Source organism: Artemia sp. Qi Xiang Cuo, chromosome 5, assembly GCF_049724085.1.
Source record: "Artemia sp. Qi Xiang Cuo chromosome 5, ASM4972408v1, whole genome shotgun sequence".
In the NCBI taxonomy this organism is placed as follows: Eukaryota; Metazoa; Arthropoda; class Branchiopoda; order Anostraca; family Artemiidae; genus Artemia; species Artemia sp. Qi Xiang Cuo.
In genome coordinates, this window is record NC_142798.1 from 78,660,910 (window position 1) to 78,688,779 (window position 27,870).

Below are 27,870 nucleotides of genomic sequence, written 5' to 3' on the forward strand. Positions count from 1 at the left end.
GGAGTCGGTTCACTAGTATTCAGTGATATAACACTTGTACAGAGGTCAACTACATTGGGTGAATTGAACTTTACCCTGTCAGATTTTAATAAGTTATCATAGATAGAGTTCAGCCCAAATTCACCTGTATCCCGATTCAAAGCAATATTCTTGAACAAGATTTTCTTTATTTCAAGAGTTTCACGAAAATTTTGCTTTAAACCCCGATTAGAATCTTTATGTTGTAATAATCTCATTTCCAACCTCTGGTTGGTACGTCCCACATATGAGCTTCCGCAAGTACATGGGACCTGATAAACCCCACTTTGTTGCCCCAATGAAGTTAGATCCTTCCCAGAATTTAGAAAACTACTCAGAGTATTATTACTCTTTTAAGTTACTCTTAGACCATTACTCTGTAAAATTCTTTTAAGTTTTTCACTTAGCCCGGGTACATATGGTAAAAAGTCTACTAAATGATGAAAAAACATACAAGAAGCTATCTTATAATCCAACAGACTCTTTTACAAATAAGTTTAAGAACGAATTAAAGTGTTTAAAGGATGATGGAAGAATAACACCTCCACTGAATTACAAATGTCTGTCATGCAGTTCCTTGTGCCCCAAATTATATAGACTTCCCAAAATCCATAAGCCTAACCTACCATTACGACCAATTGTGTCAAGTACAAGGTCACTAACAAGTGTTTTGAGCAAGTGGTTAGTGTCAATCTGTAAACCACTTTTGTCTACACACATTTCGTACATTAAGAATTCTTCGAATTTGGTTGAAAAAAGTAGAAATTTCTTCAAGTTCTTTGCTTTTAAGCTTCTACATTGTTTCACTGTACACAAATATTTATATAGAAGCAGCCAAAACTCTTCTGGAAAGAAAGCTGTTAAGAAATTTGGATTAGATTAGTGGCAAAATAGATTTGGAAGTTTCTGTAATTATGTATTTAGTTAGGTTGTGCAATAAGTTCTCTTATTTTTTTTCAATTCAGAGAAGAGTATTTCGAACAAATAAATGGTTTACTTATGGGGCCCCTTTATCCCCTTTATTAGCTAATATTTTTGTGGAGAATATTGAAACAATTGCGTTAGATTCATATTTTTTAAAACTTATTTTTGGTGCGGTATATGGATAACATAATTTCAGTAGGGGATTATGGGGAGGAGGAATTAAAAGGATTTTTGGAACATCTTAATTGTTGGGGGGGAGGGGCGATTTAAAGTTTACTGTTGAATTAGAAGAGAGTGGGAAACCTCCTTTTCTTGATGTTCTTCTTTTGAAAAATCAAAATAGTCGGGATTTTAAAATTTACAGAAAACCGACAAATAAAAATAGATTTTTGTCTTATATTTCCGGTCACGCTCCTCGAGTAAAAATTTGTTTGATCATTTCTTTAACTGACCGGATATTTAGTATTTGCTCTCCAAAATTTTTTGAGGAGAAGTTGTCTTTTCTAAGGAAAAATACTAATAAGAAACATGTATCCAGAGTGGTTAATTAACCAGACTTTTTCAAAAAGAAGAAAAAAGTTTCTAGAGATTTCTAAGGAAGTCTTGGAGACAACTCGGGAGAAGGATGTTTTTTGTTCCTTACCATATGTACCCGGGCTAAGTGAAAAACTTAAAAGAATTTTACAGAGTAATGGTCTAAGAGTAGCTTTAAAGAGCAATAATATTTCGGGTAGTTTTCTAAATTCTGGGAAGGATCTAACTTCATTGGGGCAACAAAGTGGGGTTTATCAGATCCCATGCACTTGCGGAAGCTCATATGTGGGACGTACTAATCAGAGTTTGGAAATGAAGATTATTACAGCATAAAGATTCTATTTCTTCGGCTTTAAAGCAAGATTCTAAGTCTGAAGATTTTACTTCAGCCCTTTCAGAACATATTTTCAATTTTCCAGATCATTTTTATTTTGTTCGAGAATGTCTCTTTGATTTCTAGGGACCGGGTTTTAAAGCAAAATTTTCGTGAAACTCTTGAAATAAAGAAAATCTGATTCAAGAATATTGCTTTGAATTGGAATACAAGTGAATTTGGACTGACCTCTATATATGGTAATTGATTAAAATCTGACAGAGTAAAGTTCAATTCACCCAATGTAGTTGACCTTTGTCCAAATGTTATATCATTGAACTCTAATGAACCGAATCCAAGAAGGTCAAAGAGGCTAGCTTTCGCTTTTGCTTTGAAAAGAATTAGACAATTAAACAATATGTAGTTTTATTTGATTTCGTATATAAACTTTGGTTTTAAATTGTTTTTGCTTAGTTTTACTACTGATGACGTTCACTGTATATGTGACCGAAATATCTGGTATTTTTGTGAATTTCTATAAACTGTCTATTAAAAAGGATTTTATCCCTATTTTGAACTTTTATTTATGTGTAAGAATTATCTCAAACTTTAGGTTTAGAACGCAGAAGGAAGAGCGTTGAAGCAGTTGTAAAATGGTAATATAAGAAGTACTCACGACCATAACTTCATTCTGAGCCCAAAAAGACTAAAAATTAAGATATGAGTTGAACCAAATATGGGGTCCATTTTTTCAACTTATATTTATTGCTTTTGTTTTTGTTTTATTCCAGCTATAGGCTACTGTAGCACTCTTGTCTAAGCGCATTATAGGGCAGTGCGTTCATTTGCTTGATTTTCAGTGTGTACATAGGCTTGTCGTGATTGGTTGCAAAATCTGTCTTGCTGACTTGTTAAAGTCATTTTAATCAGCAGTTCTAACGGTTCACTTTGTTCGTATAGCAATCTTTTACAAGGATGAAGTATATGAAAAATAACGCCAGGCTTTCTTGAATGAAATTAATGAGCGTTGTCAGTACAAAAGCTAAGTTTCAAAATTATAGTCGTATTGGAGAGCCAAAATAAAAAAATTTACGGCGTAGGCTCGGATAACCTAATTAGATGTAGAAGAAGTATTTCAGATGGTTGAGCAGAGCGGGCCTTGTTGAAAAATTGTATTTTCAACATAGACTTTCAAATTTTCTTTGGGGTCCTTTGTATTAATTTCAAAGGTGAAAGGTTTTTCTGTGGAATGGCAAGTAAATTGACCCCTGTCCAAATAAGTACCTTCATATGTGGATGAGTAAGTTATACCAAGTTTAATGTCCCGGTTTTACCATCAGTGGCAGAATTTGACTGCTCTTCATGAGTTGATATAGAATAACCACTCACGGGTAACCTCTTTATCTAGGTTGTATTACTGAACCTCGTGACTTTGTGGTTGCTGGAACAGCGGAAGAACAGCTATTTGGCATGTGTGAAACTGTATGGGAGCCTGATATGAGCGCAGAACAGCTTTTTGAAGCTATTTCTCAAGCAATGATGAATGCTTGCGATAGAGATGCTGGCTCTGGTTGGGGTATTGTTGTCCATGTAATGTGAGTATAAGAGAATTATGTTCATTAATAAAAAAAAAAGAATTGCCCTTTTGTTGTTGCATAGCCTCGGATATGTTTGGAGATTCAGACGCCCTGGCCAAATACGGCAAACTATAAAATATTTCTGATTTTACTGTGGCTTAATTTTTTTTTTTTTACATTCTGTAATTGAATCCCTTTAAGTTTGATAAGATAAGATATTTATTACAATAAATTACTATCACAAGCTCTGAAGAGCGGAATTCGAATTTCAGAGTCAAAATATCATTAAAAAACACAACCTGAAAATTGTCAAAATATGCCAAACTAAAACGAAAAAATCAGAATGAAAAATCATTCGTTGGTCAATAATTCAGTTGGAAAATGTCAATTAAAAAGATAAAAACTGGTCAAACTAAACTTAAAAAAACATATTTCAGTTATTTGGATTCTCCCCAAGCTGAATCCATGCTATGCCACTGCTTCCAAGATGAGCTAATTAGTAACCACCATATCTATCCGCTTGTCAATTAGCTACTTTAATGTTGTATCCAGCACCTCTAAATTGAGATGTTGGTGCTATCTTTTTAGTTTCGGGAATACTTTATAATTGGTAAATCTGCCTTACTCCCCTATTGTTCTTTTAGACATTCAGGCGCACTGTACGGATCATCATAATACATTTGGACTTAAATGTAAAGTTGTATTCTGGTTTCATTTACGCCTTTACTCTCAGCATTAGAGTTTTCAGTAGAACGTTTCCTGTGTTCTTTCACAATTTTATAAAAAAAATTCTCAGACGATAAGTCAAAGTAGTTTTAAATACAGCAAATGACAATCTTTGGATTTAGTTAGTTGCAGAAGTGACGCTACCATTTTCGATCATTAACACGATTACGTTAATTAATAAATGGGATTTCCTGCTAAAAAACTCAGAAAGGAAGTATTTGCCACCTAGATTTTTTTTGAAAATTTTGAGTTTTGTGTGGCTATTGGTTCTTCAAAAGTTAGGTAGGCGTGGTCTCGGTATGAATCATTGTAGGCGAGTTTTTTTTTGCATAAAATATTAATCCATAGGGTGAAATATGAAACAATTTACATTTCTGTCATAGATGATTTGCCGAAGATTAAAAAGAATGAAATAAACATTAATTCCACTAAGGTAATTTGTGTTTACAAACATTAACTTATTTAACACGTTTATGTTAAATAAAATTGTTTTCGCATCGAATTGACACACGAAAGTTGTAATCCAAGCAAAACAGACATTTCTTTTGAATAAATTTCTTTTGGAGTACCATGTTGTCATTGTCCAGTCATATATCTACTTTTTAAGAGAATAGACGAAAGTGAGTAAAGACATCTTTGCATTTAATATTCTTTTTTATTTATTAACTTATTTTTATTTCAATTATTCACGCATTCCTGTTTACTTTCAGTGAGTTAATTTACTTAATTAACGCAATTTTGCACTAATTAAACTTGCTCCTAACGCAAGTTTATCGGATCAACTTATTTTGCCCCCCCCCCCCCGCCCCCTAAAAAAAGTCCTGGATCCGCCCTTGGCGGTGTGACTCAGTAAGTTCAGCTAAGAGTCGACCCAGCTCCAAATGGGTACGTGAAGAAATCTGGGAGAAAAACCCAGGAAGCGTCGGATGATTTGCCCCGATCAACGTATTGTACTCTAGATCGACGGGAGAAAATCAGGAGACCGGTATCTGCGCTACGCAGACCATTGGTCAACCTCCAAATTTATTTATTTATTTCTTTTTTACAACAAAATGAATAACAAAACAAAAAGGCTTATCTACACCATAAACACATCACAACCCCATATAAGCCAAATTTGTGAGCAGTTTAGAAGCAGGTGAATTTAGAAACGGGCATTTAGCAATCAGCTCAACCATACTTCTTCCCAAGGATCCTCCTTTCCGATTTTAGATCCCTGGCTAACAAACTGAAAGAGCTACAGCTTCTTAAGCAGTCATTCCATTATTGTTACTTGTCTTTATCAAACCTGGTCTGCAACAGACGAATCTGCTTTTTTTGTCGGGATTTAAGGCCCATTTTCTACCTAGATTAAACAGTTTGGGAGTTATAATTGGCAGGTTCATGCTAGCTAAAATTACCAAGGACATAAAACTAGAAACTTTTTTTGTACTCTGTATCCATCTTATGTCATTCACACCTGAAACTGTGATTTTTTCAGATGTTTCAAAATTTTAAAGGTTTAGGGCAGTACAATATTTCGTCAGTAGCCCATTGCCCTGTTGAACTGTGAAAATAAGTAAGTAGAACTAGTTGGTTAAGTTTGATAACGTATTTTATTCGTAACTTGAAAGGAAACCACCATTTTTAAGCTGTTTGGTGCCGTAGGTTATTAGCTTATTTCTTATCTGCGTTTTTGTTTGTTTGTTGGGCTAGATACTTTGCTCTGGCTTGGTTTTTAGCTGGTAATCAGTTGGCTGCTGATTATGATTAAGCAAAGATTTTGAATTTTTATTTAAGAAAGTCAATGAAAGAAGAAAATATCTCTCTGCTAGATCTTCAAAAATGCATGTTGGCTACTTCCCCCTACTTTTGTGTCAATTGGTGTCCCTGTTTACTTATCAAACAATCTAACTCATTCTTTTGACTTGCTAAATAAATTTCTACAATTTAACTGTTCTATATACCCATTATTCAGTAATCTAAAAAAATCGAGACATTAAAAGGCCGCAATCCTAGAATTACAGTAGCCACGGCAAAATTCTAGCTGAGCTGCCCATCTTGTAGAGTATCTTTGTAATTTTGGTTCTTTGGGTTGAACATCTATGGCCTATGTCTAAAAAAATCAATGATCATGTTTCCAGTTGATGCCATTTTTCAAGTATAGGCTATATTAAATCAATGGCGGATCCAGGGGGCCGGGGGGACCCCGGGCTCCTCCATGATTTTTTCTGGTGCACTCACTTCTTTGTTTTTTTTTCTCACTCTTTTTTTTAGAATAAATTTGTCAATTTGGTCAATTATTGGTACCTTTGTCACACTTCCACCCACCCCTAAGATTTTGCTCATTGGCGCCCTTGTCATATTGGGCCTCCCCAAAGATTTTGCTCTAGATACGCCCCTGTAATAAATTCCTGAAGTGATTATCATTAAGTTGAAAAATATTCAACTTCCTAAGTTCCGTGAGCTAAGTGAAGGTATAAATTATGTAAAGTAAATTAAGCGGATTTTCCATGCCAGTGTGAACGGGACGAAAAACCAATGTGCATCCGACATTATGTTAACCATGCATCAACAGAAACGGTCTCTTTCCAATCAGTTTTTTATTCAGTTAATTTATCTCTTATTAATGCAGTGTAAAGGTTCCTTAACATTAAAAACTTAAGACTTTACGTTACGTTTAGTCCTAAGGTTGTTACGTTTCATGTTACGGGTCTTACGTTTATGTTCCTTCACATCCGAAATCTTCCCTTCACACTGCAACGTCAATTTTCAGTGCTACCCAGGCGAAAAAAGTGGTTTTCCTTGTTGTGCAAGGAAGGGGGCTGTAATTACCCTATTCTAGGTTTTTGACCATACTGATTCCAACGGTACACTTTTCATTTTGATCTGATGCCATTTTAGAGGGTCTTCAGACTTTTTTTCAAATCACCATAGATTTCTTTTCGAAATTAACTTTTACTTTTAAGAAGAACCAAAATAATAGTTACCATTCCTGAATCAGTGTCAGATGGCATTTTTTTTCACTAGGTATTTTTTTCTAAACGCGTTTTTTAACTTTTGGCTACCATGGGTTGTAGTTTGCTCTTTATTCATCCCTTTGGGTATCCCAGTCCAACGTTAAACTTCTGGAAGTTAAAACTGGCAAACGGAAAGGACACTGCATGGCAGTTTCAAAATTTCTTTATTTCTCTAAATCTCTTTACTTTTTTTCTTTAGTGTCAGTTTCATGACAGGCATGTCTTTTTACACATTTTTAATAACTTTATGTTAAAAAGCGTCTCTTTACCTTGTTTTTCACCATATCCCATAGAATTAAGACACCTAATTATAGCTATTAGATTTTTTTTCAAAGAAAATCTAAAAACATTTCAAAACAAGCCATAGAAATGTCAAAACAATTTTTTCATATCATGTTTTTACTCTGGTACTAGTTTTATTATTGTTAATTATCTATATTGCTGGAATATTTGTTTTTTTTAGACCTACTAGCCATTTTTTTCATATAATTTAATGTTTACCTTAAAGAGAGAAAAAAAGCTTTATTAAGTTCGTCTATATAACTAAAAATACACTGAATGATCAAATTAATTTTTTAATTGCCTTCAGGATCTCCATCAGCAACTCTAACTTTGAGTCATCTGATACTTTATTCAGATGAGATAACAGTGATTGTAGAAAGTACCGCTCCTGATCATGTTGGTCATTGCTGGGTTTTTTTTTTTTTTTTTTTTTTTTTTTTTTTTTTTTTTTTTTTGCAATTGCTTGCTGTTCCTTCAGGTCTTCATGATCTCTAGACCCTGTCTTTGTTCTATTATGAGTTTGATTTTGGCTTGTTGATGCATATATTTGTTGCCTACTAGAAGCTTGGGAATTTGGGATATCTGTTTGATTGTTAATGAGAATTTCTTCATTAGGGGTAATGAAATCAGCCTCATTCACCTTATCTTAGTTATATTGTTGGCTGCTAACTGCAGCATGTGAAACATCTTGATCAGGAGATTTGGCGAAAATAATTGTTGTATAGTTCAAGGGATTCTCACTAGAGACACCCCCTGCACACTCTGAATAAATTTCCACTGATATATTCTCATCTTGAACAGTGTTCCCTGTTGTCTTACTGTTCCTTTCAATTATATGTTCAGAAAGTAAGTTCATTCTTTGTACAAGCTTTTGGTCTTCTGGCTTTAAGCTTACACTAGCACCAGATCCACTTGTAGATCTCCCTTTTTTTTCTTTAGGTGGACATAGTGGTCTCTCGGGTTCTCAAGTTCCTCCATCTTTTCATAAGCTCATTAACTAGGAAAAACAACAATTATTACTAAATATTTCAATTTTTAAACTTTAAACATACTCTTTTTATAGCCGGATCTTTATTACAGCTTATTCGTAAATAACATTGAGGAAATTTAGTTCATTTTTCTCCTCAATAGCAAGAACTTCATAGCTGATTAATTCTATGGAGTAACAAAAGACGAATTTTCTGAACCATAGAAAGTCAAGGATCACTTAGAAAAGAAGTAAAATTTACTGTGCTTTAAATCAAATTTATTGAAACAAGTACTTTGCCTACACCCAATTATAAACCATTTGTAAGGGTACTAACTGAAATAATATCATTTATTTGCTACTACAATACTTCAATGCATAAATACTCAATAGACTGTACTGCATTTCCATTTGTTTATCAAAGTTGAGTGTCACTTAAAACCTGTCTAACTAAAGTTAGTTAAAATAAACTTTTACTTGAAGACAGTATCTACACACAGGTGTTTGGGGAAATGAAGACATTGTATTTACTATTCTCTTTTTTTCCTTTTTTTTCAAAGTTCATATTTTTCTATGACATTTTCTTCCTTTCAGACAAATTTCTTAAAGATCACACATTACCTAGATCTAATGACCAAAAATTAATTCAATGTCATTCAAATCTTTGTACTAAATGGTTTTATCCTTCATTTAAATTCTTACTAATGTTTGGTAGTTGATATATCGTTCTGTGTCAACAAATACTTACAAATATATTTCAACGCCACAGAAGAAGTTACTGCTGCCTACTGTAAATATGCTGTCTGTTGTGAATTCCATAAATATAATTTTCATGTTGGAAATGTAAATAAAGTGTTGTTGTAAAAAAATAATTTAAAATATATAGCCTATTGCCTGTGCTATAAACAGAACTTTGCAGATCATTAATGTTTGTAACATTTTTGTACTTATTTCAAGTCAAAACTTAGGTAATACTGTACAATTTTATCATTTTGAGAAAAAACAAATAGCCTTAAATAGCCCATATTGAACCCAATTATGGGGATTGGCAGTACAATGCAAGGTAGCACTACAGATCAGCAGCTTTGTAGGAGAAAATGGCTTAACAAACTTAAAAAAATACCATTAGATTCCTGATTTTATGCTCTTTTCCTGTATCACATGTGTTTCTGACAGTGTACCTTATCTTCCCTAATGGTCCTGGATATATCCCTAAGATAGCCTATATAAAACTTCTACATTGCCAAAGAAATTAACTTAAAGTCTGTATTTTTTCTCAATGATCCTAAATCTTTTTCATTTGAGAGGATGTGGTGATACTAGATAAAACTATCTATTTAAATGTACCAAAGTAGGTTAGATCCTAATCTAAATTTATTCTTGCTTCAACCTCATAAAGAACATTTTAAATCCTGAGTTAAGTTACAAAAATAATCTCCTAAATATCATTTTTAATGATTAACTGTACCACAGCAGGTTTTTATTTTAACCTCAAACCCAAATAGAATTGAAAAAAACTAGCAATATTTATCAAAGTATAGCCTATCCTAGCCTAGGCCTATAAATCAAGACAGTCTATACTTACTACTTTCTTTCCTGCTGATGAAAAACTTGGCTCAGACTATCCAAAGAATTTAGTTTAAATTACTTGTCCTTGAAAACAGGGTCCTTTTAGCTATATAACATTTTCTAGCTTCTGCAGACTCAAATATTTTTTCCATTTTGCTTAAACGTAAACGTAAGAAGTTGAAATATTTTGAACTTCTTCCGTCAGAGCTCTAGCATTGCGTTTTGACTTAAGGATACGTTAACGTAAGGTCTTACGGAGGGATATGAGCCTTACGGAAGGCTTACGGAGTTCAGTGTGAAGGGGAGAACGGAAAGCCAAAATTCAATGTGAAGGAACCTTAAAACTGCTTAAAATATGCAAGCTCTTACCTTTGGACAGCCGACCTGTTTTATCGTATATTACGCGTTTTTTCTAATTTAGTTTATGGTTAAAAATACTATGTTGCTAATTCTTTTTTTTTCAGCGAGAAAGACAAGGTTACTAAGAGGCTTCTAAAGTCAAGAATGGATTGAACATTGCTTTGTTCTCTTTATATTTCTTTTCTTTTTTAAATATACTATCACTTGAATACTGATTCTGAATTTATAATGCTTTTAATAGTTCGAAGATGTTTTAAATTTGAAGAAATTATTTTTAACTCGAGGGAAGTCAGTTGACAGTATAAAGGAAGAAGACGAATGTATATTTTTCAAAGTACTAGCAGGGATACCACTGATAGATACAACTAATTATAGGCTATTCAGTGATTCCAGTGAGTAGCCTATGTAATGTCCTAGGCTAGGTCAAACCTCTCTTTCAGGTATCCCTAAAAAATAAGGGAGAAAATTACATTAGTTTCTCCCTGACAAATTGGGAAAAAAACTAATGTAAGACAATCATAAATACCCTGTTTTCTAATTCTCAAGCTAAAGGTTCATTGCTTCGTTTTACAAGATAGGTATTTGTGGTTGTTTTAAGGAGGCAGAAAGACATGGATCTAAAATTGAAGCAAGGGAGTACAGCCTGTAAGGAGGACAGTGACGGATCTAGGGGAGGGGCCAGGCCCCCCCCCAAACGTAGTCTAAAGTAGTTTAGTTTACTTAATTAACGCAAGTTCGTGGTAATTAAACTTGCTCCTAACGCAAGTTTACCGGACCAACCTATTTTGCGCCCCCCCCCTAAAACAAATCCTGGATCTGCCCCTGAAGGAGGAGCGAGAGTCAGTATGAGGAACATTAAAAAATAATTATTAAATGCGTCAGGTGCATCTAAATGGTCAATTAATCTGTCATTTGTGTCTTTAAGGCGAATAGGCATAGACTTTGATTTTCTATTTTTTGAGAGTATATCATTAATGGTGGACCAAATCTTTTTCAGGTTTCCTTTGCAATTGAGAATTTTTGTATAATAGTAATTTTACTTCGCTTCACGGATGAGTTAAATGTATAAGTTTTTATAATTTGAAAGGTCAATATCACTACTGGTCTTACAAGCTAACTTATATAATTAGTTTTTATGATATGAGGAGACAATGAGGCTGTGACATCCAAGGGCATATAGGGATAGTTTTACGGTTAGGTTTACGAATAGAAAAAGTTGAATGCATAATCTCACTTAGCCTTTGCGCAAAACCATTTGTGGCAGAATTTCCCTCTTGACAATTTAAAACATCAGACCAGTCAGTGGTTGTTAGGCAATCGATTAAATGGGTTATATTTGCAGAGCTGTAATTTCTAGTAGGTGTTGGGATATTAATTCTAGAGAGTAGAGGTAGTGGTTGCGACGGTAGTGACAAGTAAATAGGAAAATGGTCTGACAGATCCGAAAATATTATACTTGAGGACAGGTCATTTCCCAGGGAAGTAGATACAAAAATGTTTATCAACTAATGTTGAAATTGATCTCACAAGATCAACTCTACTGCGGAAAAAAATTGTGGGTAGAAGACCACTCGCGGTCACTAATTCAAAAAAGGTGTCAAGATTCAATATTTTTACCAACATTGAGTAGGTTACAATTAAAGTCCCATAGAACTATTGCCTTTTTATGGGGTATACTAATAAAATTAGAGAAATCCTCGAACAGATTACAAAAACATGAGGTCGGAAAAGGACGAGGTGTATAAGACAAGTAGAGCATATAGGAGTTTTGGCCGATAACTATGTTAACAATTATTGAATAAATACATCTGAGATTTATTTGTGTAGAGAAAATAGATTCGCACTCTGATAGCCTGGTAAAATTTACATTCGAACGGATGTAAAGTGAGATACCCCCAGAATAATTTGTCAATATCCTGGGCATATGGATTATTTGGTAACCAAGGAGTAAAAAATCACTAGTATCATCATTATCGGAAAGCCATGTCTCTGTTAATCCTATTGCGTCAAAAGGGTAGACACCATTGAATGAAATTAAATCTTTAAACTTGAGCCACTTCTCCCGGATGCTTCTGATGGGGAAACAAAGAACATGAAGGGAATTACTATTTACTAGTTTTGGCTTCATTTGGTAGTAAAATCGAGAATATCAAGGTATTTACAATTAGCATGAGTTGAGGTACCATCGGGGCTGCTTATAGGGTTGGCATGCTGGTTATTTTCCATATCGGAATAATCAAAAGCAATGTTATTAGAAACGGATGAATTAGTTAAAAACGAAAAGTAACACATTAAATAGCCGTCAGGCATTCTTGTTGGGTATCTTCTCGCTTGGGTTTTGCTTTGAACATCATCCTCGCCCAAAGATACTTCGTGAGGGGTCGTCAATTTCTGTATTACTGTGTTGGTCGGCTGTTTCTTGTTTTTTTTTTATTTTGTTTTGCTATAGCTTGGGGTTTCTACCATCGTTTCATGTGCTGGGGATTCTTTCAAATTTCTGGGGGACTTGGTAACAGTTGGGATCGTAGGAAATGTTGAGTTAGAATGGCATTCCATGCCTTCTTTGAAGGATAAAATTTGGACCGTAGCTTTTTGCCAAATTTCCTCTCCTAGGAGCGTAGTAATGGCCTTCTTTTAAGGATAGTTTTCAGTTCAACTGGTTCACTGCCAACCTCGATAAGATGAGAAATTGCGCGGTATGTGGCTAACCTTTGCGATTCTTGATTATAATGATGAATAACTTGTGGATGCGATAAAACTGGAAGCTGGGAAGAGGACGGCTGCGATTTGACGTCAAGTAGAAGAAATTGAGAAGAACATTGGGTAAATGAGAAGCATTTATCTATTAGGAGTGGGAACTGTTTCCTCTGGTCCTTTGAAACTTCGGTTTGGCTATTTAAGGGTTGACTTGGAGTTGGTTGTCTAGAGATTGTAGCGGCTACAATGGAGTAGGGCAAGTTCAAACTCACAGAAGTTCGGAGGATCTCGGCTCTCTTGTGATAGGCCGGAAAAAGGTGCTTCTCAAGTGCCGTGCGCCCCTTATTATTACAATTTTTACAGTAGGCGTCTTTCTCGAGCAATTTTCTGTAACATGGCTAGGTTTACCACATTTTCGACATGATTGGAGTGACTGTTTACAATTATTTTTGCTATGACCATGAACTATGCAAATTGTGCATTGCAGGGGCTTTGGTTTATAGGACTTATGGTGAAGGGCCATACCATACAAAAAAAAAATTCTCTTTGCAACCCGTTTTCAGAGGCAACCCTTTAGCGTTGCCTATAGTAAAGGCCATACGGCTCCAATGTTTTATTATTATTTATTTTTCTTTCCCAGAGGCACTTCATATGGAAGGGGTTGTCGTAGAAACTTCAAAGGGGGCTCATTCGATTGGAAATCAAGAGTTTTAGTGCCCTTTTTAATAGTCGAAAGTGATTGGAGGGCAACTAGTCCCTCCAACTAGCCATTTTGTTCAGCGTAGTTGATTTTCAGATAGAAAATTTGTTTTTGAGGAGGACACTCCCCCACAACCCTCAGGGCAAGGGTTTTAAGTTATGCCCTGGCGGCATATAAGGTTTATATAGAAGGCGTTGTCGTAGAAACTTCAAAAAAGGCTCTTTCGATTGGAAATTCAAAGGGCTAATGCCCTTTTTACTAGTCGAAAGTGATTGGAGGGCAACTAGCCCCCCCCCCCCCCCACGCCCATCATTCCCCCAAACACATCCAATCAAAATTTTGAGATAGCCATTTTATTCAGCGTAGTTGATTTCCAGATAGAAAATATGTTTTTGAGGAGGACACTCCACAACAACCCTCAGGACAAGGGTTTTAAGCTATGCCCTGGGGGCATATAAGGTTTTTATAGAAGGCGTTGTCGTAGAAACTTTAAAAAAGGCTCATTCGATTGTAAATTCAAAGGGCTAGTGCTCTTTTTGATAGTCGTAAGTGATTGAAGGGCAACTAGCCCCCCCCCCCTCCCCACTCCCATCATTCCCCCAAACACATCCAATCAAAATTTTGAGATAGCCATTTTGTACAGCGTAGTTGATTTCCAGATAGAAAATGTTTTGAGGAGGACATTCCTCAAGAACCCTCAGGTAAAAAGCTATAAGGTATGCCCGGGGGCCAGATAAATTTTTTATAGAAAGTGCTGTCGTAGAAACTTCCAACTTTTTCGATTGGAAATTCAAAGGGCTAGTTCCCTTTTTAATAGTTGAAAGTGATTGGAGGGCAACCAGCCCCCTCCCCCCACGCCCATTATTCCGCCAACCACATCCAATCAAAATTTTGAGATAGCCATTTTGTTCAGCGTAGTTGATTTCCAGATAGAAAATATGTTTTTGAGGAGCATATAAGAACGATGTTGGCACAATGTACTATGTATTATTTTTTTCCTTTAGAGCAGGGCACTTCATATGGAAGGGGTCGTCGTAGAAACTTCAAAAGAGGCTCATTCGATTGGAAATTGAGAGTTCTAGCGCCCTTTTTAACAGTCGAAAGTGATTGGAGGGCAGCTAGCCCCTCCCCTCTCACGCCCATCCTTTTGGAATATAGAGTCTCTCCATTAATTTAAAATTTGGACTAAAACCACAGAAATATTGTCATTGCTTGTATCCATGTCATTAGTGAATAAACCAGTATGGTTTGCTCATTTTTCAGCTGTGCATTAGTGGAGATTTAGGATGACGAAAAGTCAAAGGATGGTTATTTTCATGGACGTGTTAGTACATTTTCTAAGCTTGGTGATTGGAGCCAATGCTTCAGGTCCTAAGGATTCTGACCCTTCCTCTCCCTCACTAATACAAAAATGGAGAATGTAGCCCCGCCTAAGTCGAACATATTAATAAAATGCTAAGATCTATGAGTGGTTGATGTTTTTCAGTGATCTTAACGACTGATTTAACTTACAGACGAAGACAATTTACAAAGGGAGTACTTGGTTTACAATGCCAATGTCAGCACTAATTTTTCTGCATGTAATTCTACGAATTCTCTCGCTTTATATTTTATCAGATTAAAGTGTATAGATAAAGAAGTTACGGTTCCAAGCCTTCATATTTTCTAATTTCAAAAATCTGCCTGGGATTTTCACTCTGTTTAATCGCAAATATCGCAGTCTAAACCAAATATCGGCGCCACAATCATTTGCAATTATGTTTTATAGATAAATCTAACCATATTTTGCCTTGAGAATAGTCACAAATTTAATTTTTCTTGAAAATCCTGCCTGAAGAAATTCTTCAGGGTTTGGCGGTTGTAACCCTTTGTTGTTCCTGTCATACCTAAGCTTTTTATTTCTAAAATCTAGATAAATACGAGCTGAACTTGAGTAATAGCGAGTATCTTTACAAATCTAATAGCCTGCATTCAGTTTGGCTTAACGACCAGCGTGGATATGTTTTCTTTAAGATAAGAAGTGATTGCATTTGGTTTACAGAATAACGATGATGCCCACGATGTAATGACAGAAAAAAAGTAGGCTATTTGACAAAAATAATTTTGACATGACTTCTTGGAAAAGTTTTTGGACGTGTCAAAAGAGTTCTTGGACATAACAAAAAGTTCACTCTTTAAAAAATTGTAAACTAAAGGTAATATGCATCCATGAAATAAAATATTTTTATCCTCTCTCCAGGGGGAAGGAGGGAAAATATTGCATAAATTCTGGTTTTTCTGTCAGTACAGAGGATACAATACAGTATATTATATAAACAAATAGTTAAGTAATACTGAAAAAAATATGTTGGTAACATTACAAACACCATAAGATCAAAATTTTCTAAACAAATTAGTTTTTAGTTTATTGAAAGTAGTATTTAAAACCAATATCGACTTTTCTATGAAGAAAACCGTCATTTTTACTTAGAATTTGGAAAAGCCCCTTCCGCCAGTTTAGCCAGACGGGCTAAGCCAGGTAGCCTTTAATTGGAGAGAACCCCTTTATGAAATAGAGATCCGTTTGAAATCAGGGATAAATCCTTTCATCTTTTGCTGGAAGGAGTACAATTGGAGAAAGTAAGTATTCACAGAAATTTTGTATACACTGACTTTTGTTTATTAGTCATTTCTCTTTATTTAAATTGATGATGTAAAGCTTTTATTTGTTTTAAGATTACATCTTTATAGTTCTATATTGCCTGATGCCCCGTCTCTTATTGCCTGGTTATTTGGTGGATCATATTGCTAATATATTTTCATCTTTCAAAGAAAATATTTTCAGCCAAACCCAAAATTTCAGTTGAATTGAACAAAAAAAGTGATTTTTTTAATTAAAGCTGCATCTCTTTGTTCATGTTCTGTAAAATAGAAAAATTAAAATAAAAGTAAAACAATCAAATAAAAGCTTCTTGCAGGCCTCATGTAAATTCCTGGAAAATTCGAATAAATTTGGGCCATTGTGGACTGTTCTGATTTGTTCGCCATCTAAGAAAAGATTAAAACATTTGTAATGAAATCTAGATGTCAAAATAAAATTGACGTTAATGCTTTTGTGTCAGGGGTGGATAATTCCATAAATTTGAAAATCTGAGAAAAGGCTATTTCTTTTTAAACTTTCTGTATTCATAAAAATTTTATCGTTCAGTTTTGTGTTAGGAATTAATTATTAGGATCCATAATGCAGAAGGATAACAAAAAATGTGCAGTGTCATAAAGTAAAAAACTGTATAATCGCCAATGTTTGAGGAACTCGCTCAGACAAGCGACGGCCATTTTAAAATCAATGATTTAAGATATTTTATTGTAATTAAGTTTAAGTTGAATATCCTGAAATTCTAGCCAGTTTTGAATAACAAAAGCCTAGCAATTGTACAGGTGAATAAACATTTATTTCTCGTGCAGCCTAGTGCTTAATTCAGCCTCCTGGTGGGGTTTTATACCAGCGCCTCTGTGAATACATCATGCCCCCTGTGCACATTTTCTGAAAGTATGAAAGCTAGGAAATAATTTACCAATAGATGCCATTAAACCTAGTAATTATTTTTAGGGAAATTATTAAATACAAAATGTAAATTTATTGCTAATTATTTGTTGTTAACCTACAGAAGCAATTTCACTTGTAGGCTAGGCTAGTTAGCCTACAAAATTGTTCAGGATTTTCTCATTTACAAATTCAGTTAGGCCTACATCCATTGATTTTGCTTTATATGAAGTACTAGGCTAGGCCTGAGCTAAAATAGCTCATGAACTATTTGTTTTTGTTGGGGTTTCCTCAGCCTTGAGGTCAAAGCATAAAGGTTGTGTAGCTGAGGTATCCTGATAGGCCAGTGGTACTGTAGATGAGGTATCCTGATAGGCCAGTGGCACTATGAACTAATTGTTAATGAGAACTAGCTTGGACTAGGTTATCATGATGCAACATTCCTTGACTGATCCATATGCTATAATAATGAAAGAATTTATAGGATAAATAGCCTATGCAAAAGTGTTGAGATATTCTGTAAAATTGTATAGCCTATTTAAGGGAAGGTGCCCAATGGATATTCTTTAAAAAATTACATTCTATAGAATGTAAAAATAATATCCAACTACACTTAGTATCAAGATAAAATATCATGCTAGACAGATAATAACATTTTTAAGACTCTTACATCTTTACTTACCTAGCTGAATATTTGACTGTCTATGCAATATACAGAATATCTACCTAGTTGGATCATAACATAGCTTAGTGTTTTGGATATAGGCTATATCCAAATAGGCAGATAAGAAGATTCTCTAAGCAGTTTTGGGTTAATATCCAACTAGCCAGATAAATTGTTTCTCTTAGGCACAGCAAGAATATCCACCTAGTTGGATAATAATGTAGCTTAGTGTTTCTGATATATATATATATAAAACTAGGCAGATAAGAAGATTCTCTAAGCAGTTTAGGGTTAATATCCAACTAGCCAGATAATTCATTTCTCTTAGGCACAGCATGAACATGTAACTAGGTGGATAATACCAAGTCTTAACGCTTCTGATATAGCCTATATCCAACTGGGAGGATAAGTAAATTCCATTACACAGTTTTCAGATAATATCCAACTAGCCAGATAAATTGTTTCTCTTAGGCACAGCAAGAATATCTAACTAGGTGGATAACAATGTAGCTTAGTGTTTCTGATATATATCCAACTAGGCAGATAAGAAGATTCTCTAAGCAGTTTGGGGTTAATATCCAACTAGCCAGATAAATTGTTTCTCTTATTCATAGAGAATATCTACCTAGTTCAATAATAATGTTGCTTAGTGTTTCTGATATATATCCAACTGGGCAGATAAGAAGATTCTCTAAGCAGTTTGGGGTTAATATCCAACTAGCCAAATAATTCATTTCTCTTAGTCATAGCATGAACATCTAACTAGGTGGATAGTACCAAGTCTTAACACTCCTAATATATCCAACTATGAGGATAAGTAAATTTCATTATACAGTTTTGGGATAATATCCAACTAGCCAGATAAATTGTTTCTCTTAGGCACAGCAAGAATCTAACTAGGTGGATAATAATGTAGCTTAGTGTTTCTGATATATATCCAACTAGGCAGATAAGAAGATTCTCTAAGCTGTTTGGGGTTAATATCCAACTAGCCAGATAAATTATTTCTCTTGGGCTGAGAGAATATCTACCTAGTTGGATAAGAATGTTGCTTAGTGTGTCATATATATATCCAACTAGGCAGATAAGAAGATTCTCTAAGCAGTTTGGGGTTAATATCCCACTAGCCAGATAATTCATTTCTCTTAGGCACAGCATGAATATCTAACTAGGTGGATAATACCAAGTCTTAACACTTGCTGATATATATCCAACTAGGAGGATCAATAAATTCCATTAGGCTATGCAGTTTTGGGATAATATCCAACTAGCCAGATAAATTGTTTCTTTTAGGCACAGCAAGAATATCTTACTAAGTGGATAATGCTGAATCTTAGATCTTCTAATATATATTTAACTAGGCAGGAAGTTACTTAACTAGCCTACCTAGTTTGATTAATATCAGAAGGGCTAGGATAAAGTATTATCCACCAAGTTAGATGTTCATTCTATGTCTAAGAGAAAAAATTGTCTAACTAGTTGGATATTATCACTAATTTGCATGAAGAATTGACTTATCTGTCTAGTTAGATATATATCACAAACATTAAGTTAAAGCATTATCCACCTAGTTAGAGATACTAAGTTGGCTCTTATGCTTTATTGTATTTGGCTAGCAAGATAAAACTATTTTTCTTTTAAATTTTAATTATTTTCCTAGTTGGGTAATTTCTTATTTGCTTAAAAGGATTTTTCAGATAGCTAACTAGTTGGATAATTTTGGCAATAACTAAGTATGGTTGGATATTATTTTTACATTCTATAGAATAGAAATTTTTAGGTAATATCCATTGGGTATACTCCCGGGTTTTACATCAATGTCATATGATTTAACTTCTATATTATATCAGTTATCTTCTCATTTTAGAATTTTTCTCTGTATGTTTTGAATATATATTTCTATAATTTTGAATGCATAATTTATCAAAATACTATTTGAAATTATTTTAGTTAGTGGATAATAATTTAAGAAACACAATGAACCAATAAATATGTATATTTTGTGCATATTATAAAGTAAAATTTCATGGTTTGTTGTTTTCTTTTGGCTTTTATAGATTTCTTGGGCTATAGGCAGGGGCGTTCGAGGGGGGGTTGGGGCAGGGAGAGGCATTCCACCCCTCCAAGGTATTTGGCATTTGGTAAAATTTTTGCTGAAGGTGAAAATTTTGGCTGAAATTTTGCAAAATTGCCTGAAATTTAGCAAAATTCTTGATTTCTGCATAAAATTTGACATAAATCAGGTAGTTATTTGGTAAAATTTACAAAGATCCCCCCCCCCCAAGGAAATGGGTCAGGGTGCCCCTGGCTGTAGGCTATATGGGACCATCATGGGGGAGGGCACTTGTAAGTGAATTGATTATCATATTTAGAAAGAGTGTAAATAAAGGAATCAAGTGGTGTGTTCAGCTCACAGTTTATATAATTAGCAGTATGATCATTCTCTATCTCTCCCATTATAAAAACCCGGACAGGGGTGCGAGTGCTCCGGAGAACTATTTTGCAGATAGAAACATAGGCGTTATCAGATCTTTTCGCGGGTAGACAAGTCAGATTTCTCTTGGACGCAAAACTTGGCTTCAACATTGGAACACTAATTTTGAAGAAACTAATTTTAAATTAATTTATTCCAATACATACATGAAAATCGGTAGTTAGTGGTGTAATGTTATTATTAGATATTTTTAGGAATTAAAAATAGGTTTTCAAAGTCTCAAGTTGGTTTCAAAGGCATTTTGAGAAAGTTTCTGCCAAAATACGTGTTCCAGGGTAATTGGACCGCTAATGGCAGATCAAATGAGAGGAGTTGTTTGTACGCGCCGATATACCAATTACCGCCATACCAATTATTCTCCTTTCCTTTTTTATTCTTTAATAATAATTTCTGGTCGTTTTGAGTTTGAATTATTGTAGGCTTCTATTTCTACTGATCTTAAGTTTAATATGGCCTTTACTATTCTTTAAAAAAAACTTTCTTTTTTTTAAAGTTTTTGTAGTATATATATATATATATATATATATATATATATATATATATATATATATATATATATATATATATATATATATCTTATGGAAGAAAACATAATAGGCAGTTCGCTCCGCTATCCAGCAGCAGCTCCGCTATCGAAGCCTAGCTATCCAGCAGCAGCAGCAACCTTTTAAGAAAATCGAAATATATTTTCTTGTGATTTTTATCTATTCTAATCAGCAGTTGTACCAAACCAACTCTGCTCAAGACATCCTCAGGGCTATACTGTGGTGTTTATCCTCCCCCATAGTATAGTGCAGACGGTTTGATATCATCTATTTTCCCTTCTTGTTTTAGTTTTATTTCTGTGTTTAAAGCTTTTTCCAATAGGCGATGATTAGAAGTCCTCCAAAAAAAAAAGTCCCCCCAGATCCCAAATTAAATTCCAGTGAAAGTGTCATAGTGAAAGATACCCATCCTGGCTGGTCAAGCACCCTATCTCAAAGTTCTAATGATAGCTCCAATTCGGAGAATAGGACAATGATAAGTGTAGGGGCTAATGTAACCATAGATGAATATGATGGGTTTCAAGAGGTCCTCTCTAGAAATTCTAAAAAAAGGAAAAAAATCTCCCCAATTAAAAGCATTTCCCCTCTCCCTGCCTAAGATCTTCCCTCCAAAAACTTAGGAATTTACCTTAAAATTAATCCCACTACCCCCTTTGAAATAAAAATGATCACTGCAATAACTATTTAATAAAGAATCTGTTGGTATATTCTTTTTCTTCCATATGATTTTTGCCCTATAATAAACCTTAACTGACAACCAAGGCTAACCCATCCACACCTGCTCCTCCTCCACCGAGTATAATCAAAGATCTAATTTTAACACCCTCCTATGTTGTTATAATTTTCTTAAAATTTTTCTTATGACCCCTTCCTACCCCATTTGGGACAACATGTGGTACTTGTATGATATACCCCCTATCACTCAAGTTGTCTATTCATTGATGCATTGTGGAACTTCTTTTTTTTTTAAGTTTTTTTTCAGCTTTGCATGAGACAAGACAAATAGAAGTGAGGTGATAGAATAGATGGAAAATATATAATTTGGGCTATATATTTGCACATTAGGGAAGGAACGGGGTAAGGTATTTGCACAATTCAAAGTTAGAAAACAATTCTTACTACATAATATCCAGAATAATTGTACCTAACACATTAGGCATGCATACCCGCTATATTTACGCCCCCTCCCCGCCCCCCGAATGTGCAAATATATAGCCTAAATTTGTTTCTAAAGTGTTGTATTTTTATCATACTTAATTATATTTTATTAGGATTAACCTAACTTCACTTCTTGAGTGGTAGGTGGTATATCATACAAGCACTTTTTTTAGGAACACAAGTTGGTGAAGAAGTCAAAACGTCTAGATATATAACCTTTGAGGTTGCATTTTTACAGTATTTTATAAATAAGTATAACACTCCTAAACCTCTTGCCAAATCTGTGTATGAATTCTGACTGCTATTCACCTATAGATATACTGTAAGAAACCTCCTCTATAGGCTCTCAGACACTAAAAATGTATGGATGGTGATAAAAAATGGGTATCAGTGGACAGTTGTGGCTGTTGCATAGGAAACACTGTAAAATTCTGAAAAAAACTTAACAATCCTAAAATGCTTTCTTAAATCATTACTAAAAGCACTTCTTCTTTACCCCAAACCCTCCTAATGTACAAAATTAGTTCAAATCATATATTTTTGATGCATTTTCTGTTTTATGATTTAATTTATGGGTATTAAATCAAAAGAATAGAAAGATGTATAGTGAAATGCATGGAACATATAGATTTTGGAATATATATTTGCATGGAAGGGGGAATTGACATATAGGTCTTTTAGGAATGATGTAAGTATTTTGGGGGTTTTCAAGGTTGTTCACACAATTTTATTGTTTCCTTCTTAACAGTCCTAACTGTACACTGATACTAAAAAATTACACATGTTGTATAGGTAACATCTATATATAGGTAATGTTGTATATACCTATACAACATACCTATATATAGGTATGTTGTATAGGTAACTTTGCATTAATTTCTTTAATGTGTCAAAACTGCAGTAACATTTTTAAGAAGCCTTTCTTTCATAGTTTTGAGAATCATAACTTAATTGAACTTGTTTTATGCTAATTTTCCTTTATCTATATGTAAAATAAGGGAGCATGATTCATAGTTTTACTAGAGAAGATAAATTTTTTTTTTTAGCTTTTTGCAAGAACAATTGCTTTTTAAAGATATGATCAAGAAACTGAAACAACTTCTAATTGTTACATTGAATAGCTGAATCATATGAGTTGATTTTTGTATAATAAAATATATAAAATATAAATTTTATATTTCTTTTTAAGTTTTTTTAATAATTATATATACATCTAAATATATAAAAAATATATTTAGATGTTTTAATCATTTAAATATTAAAGTTATTTTTTAGCTGCTATATAATATATAATATAAAGATGATTTTCTAGCTGCAAGTACTCATACATTTCTTTACACTAATCATTGGTGCCGTACCTGTATTTTTTACACCTTTGTATGCATGACTAGTAGATAAAACTTGCTGGATAAATCTTATGAGGTCAACAAGTCACTTCTTTTGAAAAGTGACAAATATTCTCTTGTTTTTTTATAGCATCTTTCATGGTAGGCCTACCAAGCTGTTAAGGACTTTAGGCCTGTTGTTCCATTAATCCATAGTTTTCCTAGGCTGACTCATGGAATTGTTTTGGATAAACTTTCTTTTAAAGGAAAACACATGTGTTTTCCAGGATAAACTCCCTTGGGATTGTATAACATATAAATTTGTACCTTGTGAATAATTCTATCTTCTGGTGCAATACCTGCCTTTTTGAGTCATATCCAGGGAGTAGACATTCTCCTCTCTGGGAAAAATTTATTGTCCACTCGTAAAATGGTGCCCAAACATATACAGCACTCTTTGGATCTTGACCCCTCTCCTTTAGAGTTACATAAACCTTCTGAGCATTGTTTTATAACTTTTTTAGTCTTGTTATCTCCCAAAATCTGCAAAAGAATAATACAGTACATAACTACTGTGTTATAATTAGTTATTATTTGAATAATATACATGTTGTTACCAGTTGAGCCTAAGTATCTGAATAATTATTTATTGGTATATCCTTGCTTATTTTTTTCAGTCATATTTCGTATGTATGTGAATTTGCATATACTTACTTAGGTCCCGGCCATCCTCGTGGGACGTTTTGGGGCCACTCCTCTTGCTAGCTCATGCCGTAAGGGCTCGGTACATTGCTCTATCTGGTGCGGTACATTGCTCTATCTGGTGCGATACGTGATAACGGGGCTATCTTGACGTTGTCGAAGTGGAAGTTCTCCATCCATCGTTTTCGTGGTCTGCCCCGTGGGTGAAGGCCATGGAGGGATCCTTCAAGGGCGATTTTCGGAAGGCAACTCGGCTCCATTTGCTTGACGTAGCCAAACCAGCGCAGTTGTTGCTTCTTGATTTTACTGAGTATTGTTTCAGTGTACTGGAGCCTTTGATGTACTTCCACATTTGTGATTCGGGCAGTGTATTTGATTCTAGAAATGCGACGGAGGCATCTCACCTCAAAATCTAGAAGTTTTATTTCGTCTTCGGTTTTCAGAGTCCATGTTTCGCATCCATAAATAACTATGGGGGTTACTAAACTGTTGACTAGACACATTTTGATTTTGTTGGATAGGTGGTTACTTTTCCAGAGGTTGGCTAGTCTTCGGAAGCAAGAGCTAGCAAGTGCAAGTCGATGTTTCACGTCAGAGCTATGGCAATTATCTGAAGAGAGTAGGCTACCAAGGTACAGGAAGTGGTCAACCATTTCAGCCTGTCTCCCGCCTATGGTGATAATGGGCGGGTTGTCTAGTTCACGTCTTGTAGTTACCATGACTTTGGTCTTGCTGACATTGATCTCCATCCTGAACGGCTTTGTGGTATTGTAGAGTTTATCAGCTTGTGCCTGCAATTCTTGTGTAGAGTTGGCTAGCTCATCAATATCATCAGCGTAGGCAAGATTCTCTATTAGCATCCCTCCTATTGTTGCGCCATATTCTAACTGCATCATTGACAGAACGGCATTTAGAAAGAGGTCGAAGAGATGTGGTGATAAGATGCAACCCTGGAGTACTCCTGACGAAGTTGTAAACTCTTCTGACACCCCATCAACCGTTATTACTTGGCTTCGGTACTGGTCGTACAGACTCTTGATTATTTGGACTATCTCATAAGGGATACCGTAGTGAAGGAGGATATGCCATAGTCCTTTGCGCCATATCAGGTCAAATGCCTGACGGAAATCAACTAATAGTTGGTAGAGTTCTTGGTTGAATTTGATGTGTCGTTCCATGAGTTGCCAAATGACAAATATCTGATGGATTGTTGATCTTCCAGGGCGGAAGCCGGTCTGATATTCTCCAATGGCAAAGGCAGTTGTTGCTTGTATGCGTCGTAGTAGGACTTTTGTCAGGACACGTGACTGATGGCTTGTGAGGCTGATTGGACGGTAGTTTCTGCACTCTTTCTTTGACCCCTTTTTGTGAATGGGTACAATGGCAGCCTTGCACCACTGACGGGGTACATGGCCGGTTTCCCACACCGCAGACACAATGGCTGGGTACAGATCAGTTACATCATCCAATCCGACGTTAATGAGTTCAGCGGTGACTCCGTCTGGGCCAGGGGCTTTTCCTTGTTTGAGAAACTTGATTGCTGACTCGGTTTCTGACTTGAGTGGGGGTGGTGGTCTGAATTCTTGGTTGGGTATGGGGAAGCGGGTTAGTATTTTAGGATCTACAGCAACTGGGGGATTCAGTTTATCGTTAACGTATTCTTTCCATCTTTCAAGGTTCATCTTTGAATTGTAGATCTCATTTCCGTCTTTGTCCAGGATCACTCATGTTTGCGGCTCTTTTTTCCGGCTTAACTCGCGTACCATTCTGAAAACTGCTCTGCTATTTCCCTTCTTGGACAGTACTTCGCAGTCTTCGCATTTCTTCCGCAGGTGGTTACGTAGTGCCTTTCTGATCTCTCGCTCTACTCTTCTCTTGAGGAGCTTGTAAGTATCCCAACTGTGACGGTCGGATTTATTGCAAAAAAAGTCGCTTATCCTCACATAGCACAATGATCTCATCTGTGATCCATGGTTTTTCATTTGGAGTTTTTCTTCCAAGGACGTCATTCGCTGTCTCTATGATTGCTGATGTAGCCTGCTCGGTCAGGGAGTCTATCTCATTAGCGGTGGTCAAGGGAGAATGATTTTCCAGGATCTCTTGGAAATTTTCATATAGAGTGGAAGTGTAAGTCTCCCTTTTAGCAGGATCTGGCTCCAGATCCAGTCGGAATCTTGGGATTTTTCTTGCTTTTTGCAATGTTCTCATTCTTAGCTTGAACCTTGACATCAGTAGAGTGTGGTCAGAGTCGAAGTCTGCTCCAGGTATTGCTACTGTGTCTAGTACGGAAGACTTCCAGCGCTTTGATATCAGGATATAATCAATCATGTTCTTGGTTTTACCGTCTGGGGATCTCCAGGTCACTTTACGTCAATGGCGGTGTTTGAAAATTGTGTTCGTTAAGAATAACTCGTTTTCTCGGCAGAAGTCGAGCAATCGTTCCCCTCTCGCATTGAGTTTTCCGTGACCAAAAGTCCCCATTATAACGGATCGACCGATATTATCCGTACCTACTATAGCGTTAAAGTCCCCCATAACAATCAGTACGTCTTCCTTATGGATTTGGTCGATGACGCTTTGTAGTGTAAAATATAATTCATCGCATTCTTCCTCACTTCTGGCGGAGTCTGGGGCATAGACTTGGACGACAGAGATATTCTTGGCAGCTCCCTTTAGTCGTAAGACGGCTATTCTTTCTGGGACTGGGGTGAAGGAGATTCGAGATTTTTTGGCAGTTGATGATACGAAGAATCCTACACCTTGTCGATGAACTCCGTCCTTGCGGCCGGACAACAAGAGGGAGGCTCCAGAGAGGTTTTCCTCACTCGTTCGGGGGAGGTGAGTCTCAGAGAGGCCAATAACATCCCAATTGTACCTCTGTAGTTCTCTAAGGGCAAGATTCAGTTTTCCCGGTTTGGCAAGTGTTCGGATGTTTAGCGTGCCAAAGTGTAGGGAGGTTTTTGTCGGAACGGAACAACCGTGTGGATTTTCACCCCGGGCGGGGGTCCCAGGCCTAGGATCGTCGGCTGCCCTGTGACGCGGTAGCATGTAAAATCGGATTATTATCATTCAAGATTGGTTGTTCGTTGGTTACCCTGGACGCGGTAGCATGTAAAATTGCATTTTTATCATTCAAAATTGGTTGTTCGTCGGTTACCCTGTACGCAGTAGCAGATGTTCGTATAACACTGGACCCTTTTTTCATGATTTCAAGAGAGGTGGTTTCTTGGCTAAATGGGTGGTGGCGGCAAGCCATTCCTCTCCACCACCTTGCAGAGGCCGTTGTCTGTAAATCTGGATCCTCCGCCCTTTCGCAGTTGTCCTCCTATAGGGGATCCTCCCACGATGGTGTTCTGCTTCACCAAGCAATTCAGCCCATTGCTGGGAGAAGGTTTGAAACTGACGGGACGTGTCCACACGCCGGTGGGCCCTGCTGAGTGTACATCCGAGGGGCCTTCTTCCTCCTCCACCTGTATTTACGGTCCCTGGGTGAGGGTGCCCCAGTTTCAATTAAGGACCCCCAGGGACTGGGTCCCCCTTGGTCCGCGCCTCCTACTCAATGGAGGTACTCTACATATCTGTAGGGTGTTCCCCTATCCGCCATCTGGGGACGCGCTAAGTGGCCTGGGGGATGCCCCTGCTGAGAAGGTGACTCAGTAGGTACTCAGTATCAATTTGCATATAAGTTTGGTTAAAATCGGTTATTCAATATTATTAATTGGTTCTTTCTTGCATAAGCATTTTTTTTTTTTTTTTCTTACTAACCCTTGTCGAATGTCTATGATCTTGCAAC

The 27,870-nt window shown here is 35.8% G+C and overlaps 3 protein-coding genes across 5 annotated transcripts in view; 2 read left to right on the forward strand and 1 right to left on the reverse strand.

Moving 5' to 3' along the window:
* Prosbeta3 (proteasome subunit beta type-3) overlaps positions 1 to 10,484 on the forward strand; it is a 63,535-nt gene extending 53,051 nt beyond the window's left edge. The window contains exons 5-6 of the mRNA XM_089089020.1: positions 3,198 to 3,384; positions 10,374 to 10,484. Coding sequence (XP_088945146.1) covers positions 3,198 to 3,384; positions 10,374 to 10,422 — 236 coding nt within the window. The 3' untranslated portion in view covers positions 10,423 to 10,484. The remainder of the gene's footprint in view (positions 1 to 3,197; positions 3,385 to 10,373) is intronic.
* A 6,447-nt stretch (positions 10,485 to 16,931) lies between these two features.
* Positions 16,932 to 27,870, forward strand: part of LOC148952570 (uncharacterized) — an 81,493-nt gene continuing 70,554 nt past the window's right edge. For 2 of the 3 annotated variants that reach the window (XM_089089021.1, XM_089089023.1), the window contains exon 1: positions 16,932 to 17,083. The gene's annotated coding sequence lies outside the window, so the exon portion shown is untranslated. Of the gene's footprint in view, positions 17,084 to 17,170; positions 17,242 to 27,870 lie in introns of those variants that run through there. The other variant, XM_089089022.1, reaches the window with a different exon arrangement.
* On the reverse strand, positions 26,448 to 27,125 carry LOC148952571 (protein CFDP2-like). Its single transcript, XM_089089227.1, has one exon. The coding sequence runs from the start codon at positions 27,123 to 27,125 to the stop codon at positions 26,448 to 26,450; it is 678 nt and encodes a 225-aa protein (XP_088945353.1).

Coding starts and splice junctions, on each gene's coding strand:
- LOC148952571 (XM_089089227.1), bottom strand. CDS start 27,125: ATGCTACCGCGTCACAGGGCAGCCGACGATCCTAGGCCTGGGACCCCC.